General features: G+C 33.5%; 1 protein-coding gene across 1 annotated transcript; it reads left to right on the top strand.

Moving 5' to 3' along the window:
- The first annotated feature begins 409 nt into the window (after window positions 1–409).
- LOC113521371 (uncharacterized) lies at window positions 410–17,254 on the top strand. Its single transcript, XM_052898927.1, has 16 exons — window positions 410–821; window positions 1,886–3,032; window positions 3,454–4,309; window positions 5,723–5,883; window positions 7,239–7,376; window positions 7,452–7,690; window positions 8,527–8,635; window positions 9,267–9,428; window positions 10,678–10,841; window positions 11,877–11,996; window positions 12,694–12,842; window positions 13,136–13,280; window positions 14,113–14,359; window positions 15,430–15,589; window positions 16,200–16,383; window positions 16,725–17,254. The coding sequence occupies exons 1-16, from the start codon at window positions 639–641 to the stop codon at window positions 16,881–16,883; spliced, it is 4,323 nt and encodes a 1,440-aa protein (XP_052754887.1). The 5' UTR covers window positions 410–638; the 3' UTR covers window positions 16,884–17,254.
- The last annotated feature ends 55 nt before the right edge of the window (window positions 17,255–17,309 follow it).

Raw genomic sequence — 17,309 nt, 5'->3', positions numbered from 1 at the left:
AGAGGTAAGAAACAAAAAAAAAATACAACGTAATTAAATAGCTTCTTTTTGGAATCGATGAAAATTATGAGACAATATAATATAAAAATGTCTTTATGTTTTCCTACTGATGAAGATGCGATAAAAGAAAACTACAATATAAAGCATCTTAATTATTCATTCGTTTCTCTTAAATAAGTTACAATATCAATAACGATAACTATTAGGTGTCTATTTTGTATGAGAAACAAAATTAAAATTAAGATATCTCATATATATACACAAAAAACTCGACATGTCAGTTCAACAGGGGTAATTTGAAACAATTTTAGGCTATATTGAAATTTAAAAAATTTAGACGACTTAAGTCATTTTGGGGTACGAATTTTAGCAAATTACAATCTATTATATCTGGCAACACGGATCCTGTTTGGCTGTCAGTCGAAATTTTGAGATGATCTATCTAATCTGTGGTCAGAAAAATTCAAAATAAAATTTACAAAGAAAATAAATTGACACATGTTTGTAATGCTCGTTTTAATTGTAACGTACTAATGTTTTTATTTACATTATTATCATTAATTAAATTAATAATTTAAATGACTCGATAATTAACTGTTTTTATTCAACAAGTACTTACTGAATCCATACAGTGCAAAATGGCTAAATGGAAACTAAGCCGGCAAACATTTGGTGAAGAAGAATTCATCTTAACAGAAGGAGATGAAGTCACAATAGGAAGAGGAATCAACAACTGTATAACGCTGTCTAGTTTATTAATATCACGAAACCACTGTGTGTTAAATGTCCAGAAAACTAAAGTTCTTATCACAGACTTGAAGGTGCAATTTGTTAATAAGCTATTAAAGTTTAACTAACTCTCCATGATTTTTTTCTGTAAATTGTAATATAATATCTTGAAATAATGTTTTATCCGTGGCTTAAAAATCTCATTTAAGTTGTCAATTACTAAAATCTTGACATTCTTAATTCAATGTTTATTTTTTATACATAGTCTCCATCTGGTTATTATACTTAATATTTTGCTCCTATCAACAACTAAAGAGTCCAAAAAATGTCTTAGCAGTAAGCCAACTTGATATTTACCAAATTTAATTAAAATTGTTTGTTCGGTTTGGTCGTATAAATGAGACTAGTGATCTACCCTAACTTCGTACAGGTGATAGATAGAAAGATAAACAAGTTTCTATATTAAAGGATAACTGTTCGGTACCCAAACTGCTGAATGCTTAATACTACGTTAAAACTGTTTTATATACTATATTACTAAGAGCTATTAGATGTTATATACTTTGATAGAACTGCTAATTGCCTTCTACTTTCAACTATGATGTCCATTTTTTTTCTCAGGCTAAATACTATCCTATTTCAAATTGTTATAAGCAAGCAAGACACATTAACAAAATTTCAACATAATCATATTCATTATCACTATGTTCATTTTATATATTCATTTTAGGTAGACATTTTTACAATGTTTTACAAATATTTACCTTCTAAGACCACTTTCCGATTCTAAAGATATTAAAATTTACTGTGCTCTACATATAATTTGATACTTGACTATACTCTAGAAATTTTTTTATGGGATGATAATGGAATGATTACCCCGCATCTGCTAACGGTACACACTGGCAGGGCACCAGTGAGGGATGATAGGTGAGAATAAAAAGACAGGTCAGTTAGCCCATCACGATGAATACACTTGGTATTTAGCACGATGGTTTCCAGGGGGGACCACATGGAGGTCAACCTGACTGAGTACATTGCTAGTAATATTCCTCCCTCATACTATAGAGGTTAAATAGATCATAGATTCATATAAATTGTATATTTATTTAATGTTTTGTAGAATTTTGATATTATAAATTTTATCTTTTTACAGAGCTCTAATGGCATTTATGTTGGTTTAAAAAAAATAACTCCAAATATTCCTTATACACTAAAATGTTCTGATATAATAGGATTTGGGTTAGCTGAAAATGCAGTACATGATAATATAAAAAACAGTGAGAAATATCTTTTTAAGTTAATAAAGTATGAAGTCACTACTCCTTTAATAGATAGAATAATGTTTCAAAGTGATAATGAAATTGATGATATTGAAGATAGAATTGCTGCATTAGAAAATAATGAAAACAATGTTTCAATAATTGGACATTCACCAGTTACTAATACCAAACCTATGTTAAAAAGAAAAATAAAAACAGATTCTTCTGAACTTCTTATAAAAGGTAACCAAGGAGCAAATAATGCTGACATAATTTCTACTAAAAATGATGATGTTGTGAATCTTTTATCAGACAGTGAAAATGAGATGCAGTCTAAGTTGCACAAGGTTGATCCAACAAAAATTAAACTAGAACCAATACATGAACAATCTTCAAAGAATGTTTGTATTATAAAGCCTGAAAATGAATATTTAGAGTTTGAGGCTTTTAATGTGAAACAAGAATATTTTCGAGATGACAATGATGATGAACCTATTAAAATTGACAGTGACAGTGATAGTGAATCAGAGCATTGGTATTTAAGACTTTCACAGAGTTCACCAGGAAAACCATTTATGAAAATAACGAGAGAAAGCACCAAAGAAACGAGTAAAGAAGACAGTTCTTACAGTCAAATAGATGATGAAGTAACTGACAATGTATTGAATAATTTTTCGAACAATGATGAAGAATTTATTGATGATTTGATATTAATTCCGCCTCAGCCACCTGATGATAATATCAGATTGCCACAAAATAATGTTGTTTCAGAAAATTCAATAAATAATAAAGACTTTGTTGGTGATGAATATATGGAAGATATAATTTCATTAAACCAAAATGTGGCAGATAATAATAAATGTAATAATCATGATAATAATGATGATACTGATGGCATTTCCCCTAACAGTAATATAAAATTATGTGATAAACTAGTAACAAATGAAATAGACTTGCAAACTGATGGAGTAAAAAAAGTACAATTAATTGCACCAATTGCACATGCACCAAAACGGAAAACTAATAATATTACAGTTGAAAGTAAGTTTGAATTAGTGATCTTTATATCAATTTTGATTAGGACATTTGCTTTTTCCTGGAATAGTTACAAATAGTCTGTTTCATGAAGTCACATATAGATTAGTTAGTTTAGTTTGCATATGCTTAGTAACGAATTACGAAATAAATTAGTATTAACGCCTAACTGAAACAAGGTTTTACATAAAATGTACTTTCTGAAAAATTTCTACTGAAACACGAAATTTGCGCTAAAACTTGTCGAAAACGAAAGTTTGGTTGATAGTGTCGAATTAGTTTGTATTTATAATATTTTTTTTAAAGTTTCCCCACAAAATATCCTAATTATTTCGATTTACATACTTTATTTGTCTAATTATTTAATTATAATAGTAAGATATGTCTGTTCTATTACAAATGTCATCAATTATTAATTTTTGTGCAGGTAAATTAAAAACTTCAAAAAAAAACAAAACAAAGAAACACTCATTTAAGAAACACATTAGCAATTCGCAAAAAGAAGAACGTAAAAAGAAACTCAAAGAAATTGCTAATAAGGTAAAGGAAGAAAATGAACTCATCAGTTCAAAAAGTTCCATTAATAACTCTAATAAATCTGTAGTTATAAAAGTAACATCTTCAAATCGAGGTGCCTTTCTATCCGATGTAACACAAGTTGTTAAGCCTACAAAACGAAAAGATAGCCCACAAATAAATAAAAAAGAATTACAAAAGAACAGTGAAAATTCTTCTAAATTGTTAAATGAAGATAAATCATCTAAATTAAGTAATAATATTGAGAACATAAAAAAGCAACCTGAACCACTGAACAAAGAACAACAAATAACATCCAAACATCATATGAAATACAAATCAAAAGATAATAAAAACCTTGGTTCTCAAACTTCAGTAGAATCAAGAGTACCTCTAAAAAGTTTAAAACCATTGACAGAAAGTGTAGAATCTTTCTCAGGCAAACCAGTTTCTAAAGTGGAACCACTACCACCTGAAAAGCCTAAAAAATCAGTCCGATTCTCTGAAGCTCCTCCTGAGATTAGAGAGTATCAAATTGAACCAGGTAACAGGATGCAAAAAACCAGTATGATAAAAACAACTTTGGTGGATGTGCAACAGATGCCAGTATTTTCCTTAGAAAAAATAACATTAATGAAAATCCTCAGATGGAACCCTCAATGGTTGGAAGAACAGATTAACAACCATGATCCGCCACCAATATTGGGGCACAATAATCCACCTATGGCCCTTTTTCATTCATTCCATAATCACAGTCACTATGTTCAGTAAGTAGATTATAATAATATTTTATATTGAGGCTGTAAATTAAGCTATTTAAACTTATAAACAAGTGCTCACAAATAAAGCTAAATTAATTTATATAGCAAGGCATATTATAAATATATTCATATAAAACATGTGGACAGATACAACACAATTGTATAGAAAGATGAGCTAAAGAGTGCAAAAATATTTATTATAGCTGTCATCTATGGCAGCTTACTGTAATATATAGTTTAGTATATTATTACATATTATAGCTCCATCTGTGATAGACATCTAAAAACAAGGAATTACATAGAAAGAGTGATAAAATTATCAATTCATAGCAGGCTAATGTATGGAAAATGTTATAGGGCCGTAAAACCCTACCAAATTCAGATATAACCTGCTTGCATACTTTCTACTTAAACTATGTCGAATATATAATCTAGTAATATAAAATTTGTTATTGACAAATAATTGACATATCAAACATTTTCTATACACTAACCTGCTATGAATTTAAAAAAAATAAGAACTAATGGTGTATCTTTCATCCTCTTTTTGCTAATTATATTTGCATAAGAAGAAAGGAGGCAACCATATAATTTACAGTTTTTATTTTATCATTCCTTCTATGTCATTCCTTGTTCTTAGATGGGATTAAATCAATTAACAGCTAAATAATATTTGAAATTTGAGGTCAAACAGAATACTTCTCAGGCTCATTAAGTATGGACATTGATTGTTATTATTGTCTAGATTTGTACTACTTTTCTGAAATTTACCATGAACCAAATTAATTTAAGTATTATAATTTATGTGTTATATAAACTCCAAATAAGTTACTTTACATTCAATAATAATATAAAAAAAGCAAATCATGTTATTGTTTTTAATTGCAACTTTATATGCATTATCTAGATATATTGATTGATTGGGATGAATATATGTCTTTTTCTATAATATATAATACATGAATACCAGATTTTATAATGATTGCCTAATTTGTTAAAGCGTTAAGAAGTAACAAACTTATTAATAAGTATTATCATCTACCTACCCCTATGCCAATTATTATTTGGTTTCGGCGTAATATGTTTTTTATCCATGTTACAAAAGATTTGGCTTTTAGTTTTACAACCGGCCGCCTGCCTGACGTCAACCCTCTTTGGGAATATATAATCATCCTAACCATCCTACAATATTTATTATTGTTACATTCAGAATTACAGGCATATTATTTCATTGAGGATCTGAAAGAACTAACAGACTTTATGAATAATGAAACAATTTAAGCCAAATGGATGAAAAAAATTATTAACAAATAAAACTTTCATCTTTAGTAATATCTTGTATTTTTAAATTTTTTGTTTTCTCTATACCACAAACATATTGATAGGTAATTTATAAATGTACTAACTTTTTGTTTGCAGAATTGTTGGCGATCTGCTTCTTATGGAAATTTGGGAGTGTTTAACATTAGCATATATGAAAATACGCAATCAAAGTAATAGATTACAAATGAGAATTGCTTCACTACCCCCTGTGCCCACACAAGAAAGAAGTTTCGATATATTCAACATCAGTGTGGACTGTAAGATTTAAATCTCATTCTTATGTTATTTTAGAAGACTTAAGCATTCAAACAAATCTGAAAAATCAATGCTATAAAAAATGTATATATAGCAACACTGATTGTAAATTTTTGGAATCGTTTTATTTACGTTAATATGTTACGATATTAAGCATTCAGAATAAAATTAAAAACCTGCAGGATCAGTTTAAGTTATGTTTATCTTAAAAGTTTTTAAATGTTTAATATGTTTATAGAATAATGAATTGAACGCAAAAAGTTCCTTAATGTCCTTCTCTCGTCGTTTCATATGTTGATCGTTGAACTTGACGTGCGTATACTGTTCCATATTGTTTTCACATGTTCACATATATTTTCACATATTTTTATCACATTTAGTTGAATATAGTATAAGATGCAATTTGATCCTTTAATGAGAAATAAAAAAGCATAGATATAAATAAAAATAAATTATAGATTGTATAATCATGTTTACTCATGCACAAAAAATCTAGGTAATATTCCCGCAATACATACAAGTAGAGTTTTCAAACAATGAAATTCATAATTAAGTATAGCAACGTCGCAATTATCTGTCAATTAAAAAAAAATAATATTTTTCAATGTTTCTGATTATTTAAAAAGTGCTCTGCTAGCTAATGTGCATAAGTTCTTTTTAATGGTAGATTTATATGCAATATATTCTATAATTTACTTTTTAATTAACTAACAAAGCACTTTTTAAATAATCGGTTAGAAACATTTCTATTTCAATTTGTTTATTGCATTCTACAATATTATTATAAAAGATGTTAATAATTGATATAGTACATATAATGTACCTGTCAGGCATAGCAAATTTTTGAAAAATGATAATTTTTTTTTTATAATTGACAGGTAATTGCGAGGTTGCCACACTTTGGTGAGCAATAGTTATGAACTGTCTTAAAATTATGTTATTAAGTCATTTCTATGTTAGTATGTGCAGTGCAATAAGAAAACTGTTCATTAATAGGTTTAATAATTACCAATTTAATACTGCACTTACTGGGTTAATGTGTCACCCTGCCTTTTTGTTATTTAGTATATAAATTTATATTTATCTTAATTTTTAATCAGTTGAAATATATGTCACTGTTAACCTCGTCGTAGTAAATGATCACGCAACAAATTACATTATAATAAACCAACAGTCTTTACTGACAATATATCATTCAAACTATTTCTTTCCATTTATAATTCATTTATTTATCACATTAATTTATTTATTAATTATTACAAATTAATTTATTTATCTTAAAAAAATTGTATATGTAATCAGATAAAATTTTTGTATGTTATATTTATAAAAAAATACTAATAATTATTTGTTCCAGTGTCACTACTTACATCAGAAGTAAAAAAATATTTACCCAGAGTAGGTGAAATAATGCTTATTGGTTTTGGGTCAGGAAATGCTTCAAGCCGTAGATTTTTCTTTGTACATAATGTCAGGAATATACCTTCGCCACCAAGTAAGTATGTTTTTAAATTATCATGTTTCAGTATTTTGTTAAATAAATTGTAAATTAATTTCTTTTTAATTTCAGACAACATACACTTATTTTATAATATATCTTTGCATGCAACATATACGGAAAAAATGAAATACTTAAAACCTGGTGAAATAGTATCAGGAGTGACTCTAGCATATATAAAAAATGAGCTTAATTTGTTTGAAGCTATGGCTTACTTAGCTGGTTCACCATTAAGTGAAATCATTTTAAAGCCTCAGCCCCACTATTTTAAGAATCACGATTTTAATCCAGCAAGCTGCGTAAAATCACAGGTATCTATACATTTTTTTTAAACAAAATTTATTTAGTGTTTAGAAAATGTTTTTAAAATTAATTGCATTGATAATCCTAAATTAAGATAATGCACTCGCTAGCTGTACAATGATAAAATAAAAAAAATTAACTACCAAGTCTTTTGTAGTGTCACTAGAAAACTCAATATTTATTTTAACACAAGTATCAATTTCGAAGTTATTTAATTCTATCAAGCAATGTCTAAATTATTAATTTCCTCTCCTCCGCTACGAGGTGCGTATAAGCCTACTATAACCTGGCTGGCCAGGTGCTTTGGTTTTAATTCATATTTTCCTGTTATTAAGTATCATATTATTCTAAGCAAACAAGTTAACGGTCGTCATGATGGAAAGTAATAACCATCGCCTATAGACATGAATAGCAACCATACACATTATAGAAAATTATTATTTCAGCCGTTAACTGCCCACTGCTGGACATAAGCCTTCCCCATAAGTGGTTTTGCCATTAGTTTGTTTGTTTGGTTGGCAACCGCAGTTAAGCTTTTAGAGATCTTTTAAGAGGGATGCTACTGCCTATCCCTCGTCCTACCTTAGTCGCACTTACGACACCCACAGGAAATGAACAGGTGGCCTATTCTATGCCGGGGCACACACGGCAATAATTATACTTTCCTCCATACCATATATATTCACTGTACCCTTCAAATCGAAAGATATCCATGTAAGCACAGCTACTTGACGGCAAAAAAACGTGTGGGATGAGGAATCCATGCATACGACTTTTGTACAAAGGACTCTCTGAGTCTGGACAATATTTATTTATTATATTTTTATAAATATACTTTTTACAGTGGACAATGACTCTAAACGAGAGTCAGCAAGAGGCAGTCAGTTCGTCTGTCTCAGCAGCGCTGGGCGACCGGCCCTGCATACAAATGATACAAGGACCACCCGGCACAGGTCATTATATCTCTTCTATAATATAAACAATATGTTTGCATAATTATGTAGTATATGGATAAGTTATTCTCTATGTCATACATAGCTTTAACCCTTAAAAGCCTGATTTTTTAAATCAAATTAAAAAAATATATAAGTGTACCCTTTACTGTGTTTGCTAATGGGGAAAAATAGTAAAAAAAATCAAAACGATATTTTTATATATTTATTTTGATAACAACATTTGGTAACATGTAAACAGCCAAATATTAAAATAAAATCGATTGTAAGCGCCCAATGCGATTTATAACCCCGGTATCAAATTTGAAACTTCAGGTATTTAAGGGTTAAACTGCGTAAATAAAAAAAAAATACCGCATAAAACTTAGATTATACATTATAAAAACCAAAATATATTTCATTATGTGAATGAGACATTATTCTATAAATTAAAAATAAATAACATTTCCATTTACTTGCCTTTGACATAAATAGTTCTTCGGCCATCATTAAATATAGATGATATTGTATTTATAAAGCAACGAAGTTTAAAAACTCGCAATTTATTTGCAATATATTTTGTTAACATCATATCTAATCAGCTGTTATCAATTTCCTGCATTATTCCTAACAGTGTTTCCTTGTTTTACAGGGAAATCCAGCGTGATTTGTGCTATCATCATGACATATTTTTATAATGAGTATGGGAAGAGACAACAAAATAGAGGGAAGATATTAATTTGCGCAACAAGCAACGCCGCGGTGGATGAATTAGTCATTAGGTTATTGAACATCAGGCAAAATTTGCCAAAACGTAAGAATTTATAATTCCGTCTATTACTTACCAACTGCATTTTAATTCACATTAATTCCAATGATGATCGTTGATGGCGCGATTTTTAATGAAAACAGACATAATATATCAAATTTTCTCTATATGAAACTACACTCGCGAGCAACCAAATCGACTCAACCCTTGACGGAAATCAGTGCTCAAGTTTTTTTTAGGGTATTGACGTTAAATGAAAGCATAATTCTTCAGCTTTCGAATGACATATCATTTTTATAATTGACATTTGTCGTTTTAGTAAAATCAATGTATATGTGAACCGTCAAGGGTTGAGTCGATTTGGTTGCTCGCGAATGTACTAAGAGCACTCCTATTAGCTACGAAATCGTTTAAGAACTACATATTATCATTTTTATAGCCGCTTATTAACATCGTTATAAACGCTATGTATATCGGTCCATCTTCACCCATGCCGAGGTCTTTATTTTCTTATTTACGCTTTATATATCCTATTTTGAAAATTTGCTTAGGCGTTAATGAAGAACTGCTCTTTCGATTCGATTTTAAAACTGTAGCGGAACTCATAAAATTAAATTCTAACTCATTTTATAACACGTTCACCACGTTCACTAAAATCTTTCAAACAAAAACTATCAGTGACACCGTCAGAAAAGGCTAATCAAAATCTACCTATTAAAATTATTTTCAATATTTTCTTTAGTCTTTACCCAGCTATTGAATCGATTACGACGTGCTTGTACAAAAAATATGCCACAAGCACGATGTGGCACACTCTCAATATATTCTTCTCATAGCCACTTGTAAACGTCATCATCCACTTTTTCATCTGGGCAATGTTTTTTTTATACAACTTAGAATGGCAAACAAGCTGACGGCCCACCTGATGGAAAGTGGTAACTGTCGCTTATTTATATGAGCAGTACCATAGACATAACAGAGTATACTGTTTCGCCCATGATACCCCCATTCGTTGCCATACCTGAGGACAGGTGTTATTCTCCTCTGTACCCTGTAAATTCACGCCATATCCCATCCTTCGAACCGAAACACAGCCATGCAAACACAACTGCTTCACGGTTGAAACACGAATGGGACAGAGGTACCCAAGCAATCGACTTTTGTACAATCTCCCTCTGGTAATAATAAATATGACTCGACAGCGAAGTTGAATACGTGCTTATTATTATTGTTGTAATATACGTACATATATAATGAAAGCTGAGTGTGTGTGTGTTGTCGCGCGCGGTTGCAGAGGAGCGGTTCCGCATGGTGCGCGTGGGGCGCGTGGAGGCCATGTCGGCGCGCGCGCGCGACGTGAGCTCGCAGCAGCTGGCCGCGCGCGACGCACGGGCGCACGCCGACGCCGCCGCCGCCGCCGCCGCGCACCAGCCCGCGCACCCCGGGCTCGCCGAGGAGGTAACGCACCGCCGCCGCCGCCGCCGCCGCACTGCTCGCTACCGACTCTCGCCCCTCACCCCCCCCCCCCCCTCACCCCTCACCAGCCGCTCAGCGGACGCCCAATTTAACAGGCCACCGCAAGTGCCACGTGTAAACAGTACACCGAGTTGGACGTTGCCACTTACAATGGAACTGTTCTGCTTATACTTAATATGACCATAATCTTGCGGACGACAAATATTTTCTTCAAAAACTGATGAACGACGAGATGTTTATACTCGTATATTTTTTTTTAATGGATGATAATGGAATGGTAACCCCGCCTGCGCTAACGGTATACGCTGGCAGGGTACCAGTGAGGGATGATAGGTGAAGATGAAAGCAGGTCAGTTAGCCCATCGTGATGAATTGCAGAATTAACCACGATGGTTTCCAAACCACGTGGAGGTCGACCTGATAGGGTATATTGCTAGCAATGGGGCATTTAGATCTCTCTCTCTCTCTCTCTCTCTCTCTCTCTTCGTCCTCTTCATTACTGAAGGTCGTGTCCCTGAAAGGTCTCTGTTGCCTCTCTTATGATGTTATTCCATTTTGCACGGTCTTCAGCTTCTCGCAGGGCAGCTGCAATTGACAGTCCCGTAACGGCGGTTGCTTGGTCCGACCATCGATTAGGCGATCGTCCGCGTGGTCTTTTTCCCCCTATCTTACCTACAACCATTAGTTTGTCCAGATTGTCGGACTGCCGTCAAGCAACATGACCGAAGTATCCAAGAATCCTCCGATAGCAGACTGTCGAGAGCCTATCTTTTATGCGGAGTTGCGTCAGGATATTATCAGATACTGTATTAGATAGTTATTGTATTATTTAAATAACGCATTTAGAATAACGCAGAGTCCTATGTCCACACTTAGATTTTGATTCGTCACAAAATTAAGATAGAACAAATAACTGAACCCTATCAACTCCGAATCTGTTTAATAAAGTTACATTTTTAATAGCATTATACATTTTATATCGTAAGTAGATTAAATCAAACTATTATTTTTTTACAGATCTCTCGACTAGAAGCTAAAGTAAACATGTGGAACACAGCTATCCAAGACGCGAAAGACCAAGTACGAATTGCGTACTGTCAGGGCCGTAAGGCCGACGTCATCAAAAGGATAACACTGGTTAGTTATACAAATTTCTTATATATTCACTTTTTAAAATTTCCATTCCTATTTTTAATTAGATATTAGATATCATAAATGTATATTTTACTTGACTTTTTTATTTCTATGTTTCTATTATAACCATACCTTTGTTACTTATGTATTACGAAATAAGTTATTATTATTTATCCGACTCGGAGAACCAAAATAGTTGTAAGCTGGTGGACTGTGGTGGTACTCGAAAAAAAAACTCCAGATTTTGACAAGATATAATCTATATATTGCAAAATGTAATAGAACCCACCTAGGTGTCGTGCAAAGCGTACCGAGGAAGAAATACAAATGTACCCCCTTATATAAAGTAACTAAAACGTGCAAATGTATTTTAACTATATAATAGGTTTCTTCAGGGTCGGCAACGCACGCGTAATACCTCTGGTATTGCAGGTGTTCATGGGCTACGGTAACCACTTACCATCAGGTGGACCGTATGCTTGTTTGCCACCACAGTGGTACAAAAAAAAATTACGCTTGGCATATGCTTACTTACATACAAAACTACGAATCTCTGTCGACGGCTGCACGCAGCAACGTGTCCGGGACATTTTCAGCTCCGTAGCAAACAGGCGTACACCAAACGTATAACGGTCAATATACGCCTTATGAAGCTATACCTCCGTGAACAGTAACCCTAAAGTGAATTCGAATGCGACAGCTGCGTACGGGCGGCGGCGGCGGCGGCGGCGGCGCTGGCGGACCCGACCTGCGGCCCGAGCAGCTGGCGCACGCCGAGCGCCGCATCATAGAGGGCGCGCACATCGTCGTCACCACGCTCGCCTCCGCGCACCTCCACAAGATGAAAGGGTACACCGCACGACACTCGCTACACACACACGCACCTAACACAATATACACAATATACACATGTATACAACTATATAACAAACACTACACTATTACACACGCATAATACAATTACACACACATACGACATAATTACAGACGCACACATACATATATGTGCAAAATTTTGTTGAATATGCTCTATTGTCATTTCCTTTTTTTTCTCTCTGAATATTTTCGTTACCATAGTTTCATAATATTAAATATTAATCAAATTAATTCATATTATAAGGTAAACTATGTTATGTTAACAGTTTAAAAAATCGCATTGCGTTGTGCATCATAGACGAGGCAGGACAGGCCATTGAACCGGAGGCGTTGATCCCGCTCACGCTTGACGTCACACGCCTCACGCTCATCGGAGACCCACAACAGCTGCCTGGCTTTATCTGCTCGCAGGTATAAATACCGGGGAAAAAACACTATTTTGATACCATTTAAATTAGGAACCAACTTTACGTATAGACATACCGTAAATTTCATTGGGCACCCTTATACGAGTAATTTAGGTAGTCTCATTGATAGAAAATTAAAAGCGTCATCATACATTTTGTTTTTCTTGCTGCATTGAACAGGTGTATTTTTTATTTATTAAACACTGCAACAACATTTCATGATTCATTAATTCATAAATTGATTAATATTAAATACGTATAGTACAAGAGGCTGTCTTATAGTTAAGCAGTCTTTTTCAGATAAATAGATATAGATAAAGAGTAGGAGAAATAATTAATGAAAGTCTTCAAAGATTATAAAGTACTCGTTTTTACCCGCAACTTCGTCCGCGTGACCAAGATATGTTCTTTTCCATTCTATATATTACTTGCACACTAGATTTCTAAGTGATTGGTTAAGCTGTTAAGTCGCTAAGAAATAACAAATAAACAAACATTCACTTTCACATTTATAATATTATTAACTTAGAATATTTATATAAGCTAATTTTCAAATTAACTGTTTCGTTTTTTTTTATCAGTGGGATATATAATTACGTATAAAATGTATCTTGATGTATTATTTAATAAATAAAATGAGTGTTTACGTATTAAAAAAATGAAGAAATTATAAGACTAAATAAATATATATTATAGTTATAAAGGAATCACTCATAACTATTTATCACGCAAAATTATATATAAAAAAGTTTGACCCGTTTTTCGAAGCATTTCTACGGAGATATTGTCTAAGATATACATATAATCTAAGATTAGTATGTATATATTGTTACTAGCGTGCGAAGCAGCACGGGCTGGCCGAGAGTCTGTTCTCGCGGCTGTCGTCGTGCGGGGGCGAGGAAGCCGGAAGTGCGAGCCCGGCGCTGCTGCTGCGGCAGCAGTACCGCATGCACGAGCACATCGCCGACTACCCCAACCGTGCCTTCTACGGCGGCCGCGTGCACTCGGCGCCACCGCCGCGCCCGCCGCTGCCGCTGCCGCCCTACGCCGTGCTCGCCGTCACCAGCGGCGACAGAGGGCAAGGTAGTGCCACACAATCATACCAACCACCTGGTTTTCAAGCTAGTATACCATGTGTTATGTGCTGAACTGGACAATAAACTTCTAGAATCATAATCCAGAGTTACTAGACCCGAGCCAATTAAAAAATCTCGTATTTTAAATCGTCTCTATTGAAATAAGAGTGCAGGGATCAGCAAATTGCTAGAATAAATAGGTTTTCATAGTAAATAATTTTACTAAAAAGACCACAGAAAAAATTATACATATTAATCTGTATTTTCTTTTTTATTAAACTACAAGTACACGCTGACAGGGCACCAAGTAAGGAATGATAGGTGAGGTACAGGTAATAGGCCCATCACAACAAATTTATGAGGAAGTAACCACAATGGTTTCCAGGGGAAACCGCGTGTAAGTTGACCGAGGGTCGATCGAGGTTATATTGCTAGCAAGGTATATAAGCTATTAGATTGTATTACTAACAATCCCTTCCTCCCTTAAGGGCAAATTTAATGTTGGTCACATTAATAATTAATATTGTATTCTTATCAATTATTATTGTTATAAATTTGGCCGCATTTTCAGCTTAAGAGCCTTAACTACCATTTTAATTTACTTCGTACGCATGGATTTCAAAAATATTTTATTTGTATAAAATAGATCACTTTTAAAGGGCGTGCCAATAAATAAAACATATATCAGACTTTAAGACGTTCAGAAACACGACTGTGAAAACCGCTTTTAATTGGGTGCAGTAGTTTCTGCATAATGCCAGAACAAACATACAGACAGACCAAATTTCTTAAAATCATTGTTTTGACATCTATTACTACGATATATTTTTGATTACCCCTGATATATTTTTTTTAAATACCTCCAATGTCCATACATCATCTCGTTACAATCCTTACTGATATCATATTATGAATGTATAGCCGTTTAACCAATCACTATGAAATTTGATAACTGTATAAGATAGAGGTTTTTATCCCGGTCAATAAACATATCTTAGTCACGTGAACGAAGTCACAGGTAAAAGCTAGTCTTATTATATTACTAAGATAAATGTCATATATTTTATTTATATCCAGGTGCTTCAGGAGCAAATGAAATGGAAGCGTGGGCTGTTTCACGACTAGTAGTGGCACTGAATACACTCCTACGCGGAATGAACTTAAGCTTGGCAGTCATCACGCCTTACAATGCTCACAAGGAACTCATCAAGAAAAATATTAAGATGTTGCAGAATGCGTAAGTCTCATTATAATAACGGTGCCATGTTAACGTAGACAGTCTATACTTAGCTGCAAAACTAATAGACGACTCATGTGTCCGTACTACTTTGTAAAGTCTGCCTCTGGTATTTTATTAGATGATCATGGAATGGTAACCGGACCTGCGCTAACGATAATGGCCAACGTTGGCAAAGCACCAGGGCGGGGTTATAGGTGAGAATGAAAAAGCAAGTTAATTAGCCCATCATGATGATCACTCCTAAAATTCAACACTATGGTTTCTAGGTGTGACCACGTGGAGGTGACTTGACTGGGTATATTGCTAGCAATGCGACTGATAGACTGCATTAGTAACAATCCCCGTCTATCTCTGATAAAACATAGGTGGAGAAAAAAGTGAAACTCAATTGTGTGAATTAAAGGCTCTCTTAGGTCGCTAATATAAATAACATTAATAGCTTGCATAAATGTGGTATATTTTACTTCTGGAAGAAAATACCCGTTATGTTAATTTGCCAACTTACACTCTTATGCATTGTAATGGTATGTGTTATATTTAGACAAATAAAATACTTAGTAACCAGATAAAATATAAGCGAAACTAGCCAGTGACATATTGATTGCAGATCGGAACCACACGTGGAGGTGAACACGGTGGACAGTTTCCAGGGGCAGGAGCGCGACGTGGTGGTGGTGTCGCTGGCGCGGTCCCATGGCCTGGGCTTCCTAACCGACGCGGGCCGCATGAACGTCATGCTCACCCGCGCACGACACTCGCTTCTCGTCTGCCTCAACCCGCACGCAGTGCTCGTGCGTATATTTATACGTCTTTTTCTGTGTTCTATGAGTATTGATCCCTAAACGCCGATTACCTTATTGCTGGCCTCTCACAGATCCTTTACATTAATGAAAAGAAACTAACATACTAGAAATAGTAATTCGAGCCCAGCCATCGCTGGATTGGACAGGTTGTAAAGATGATAAGAAATGTTTCAATAATATCTAATGAAGCATTTGTCATCATCATAATAAACACTATCGAAAAATTGTACATTCTATCTGTTGCTTGTGTCTGTACTCGTCTATATTCTTGATATTCTAAAATTAATTTATAATACAATGTTTTATAATAAAAACTATTATTGTTTCAGAAAAATTACCAGTGGCGTACTTTGGTGGAGGATGCACAACGAAGGAATCTATATAGAGCACTTCCAAATGTAATGTGCCAGGCCGTCGCGCACATAGGAAATGAGCAGGTGCTCAAATATATAACAGAACAAAAACCTAAAACCCGTTCAAAACGATAAATTTGTCTGACTGGCCCTTTCACAATTTATGAAAGTAACTATTAAAATATTTAATGAAATATTATGATATTGATTACTGTTCGTTATTATACTTAAAAAGTCGAATGTTTATTATTGATATTTCAAGGGCCTTTTTACTGCTAATTTTATGTTATCTAATTAAAGTACAAGGTGAAATAAAATATATACTTAATTTAGTCATGTCTGAACAGGCTATTAGAAATCTGACATAACAATTTGATAATCCGCATTTATTTTATTATTGTGTATTTTTCATTATTTGAATATAATTTATGCTCGGTTTTAATACATGGGCTTAATTGTTGTAATGCTATTCTATTGTAAATAAATAATTATTACTATTTTTGTAATTGTTGTATTATTGTACTTTTGAAAACTAATGATTTCTAGAACTGGATTGTATGT

This window comes from Galleria mellonella, unplaced genomic scaffold (genome assembly GCF_026898425.1).
Source record: "Galleria mellonella isolate WM207_F2 unplaced genomic scaffold, CSIRO_AGI_GalMel_v1 utg55, whole genome shotgun sequence".
Lineage (NCBI taxonomy): Eukaryota > Metazoa > Arthropoda > Insecta > Lepidoptera > Pyralidae > Galleria > Galleria mellonella.
This window is presented reverse-complemented; position numbering and strand designations above follow the sequence as displayed.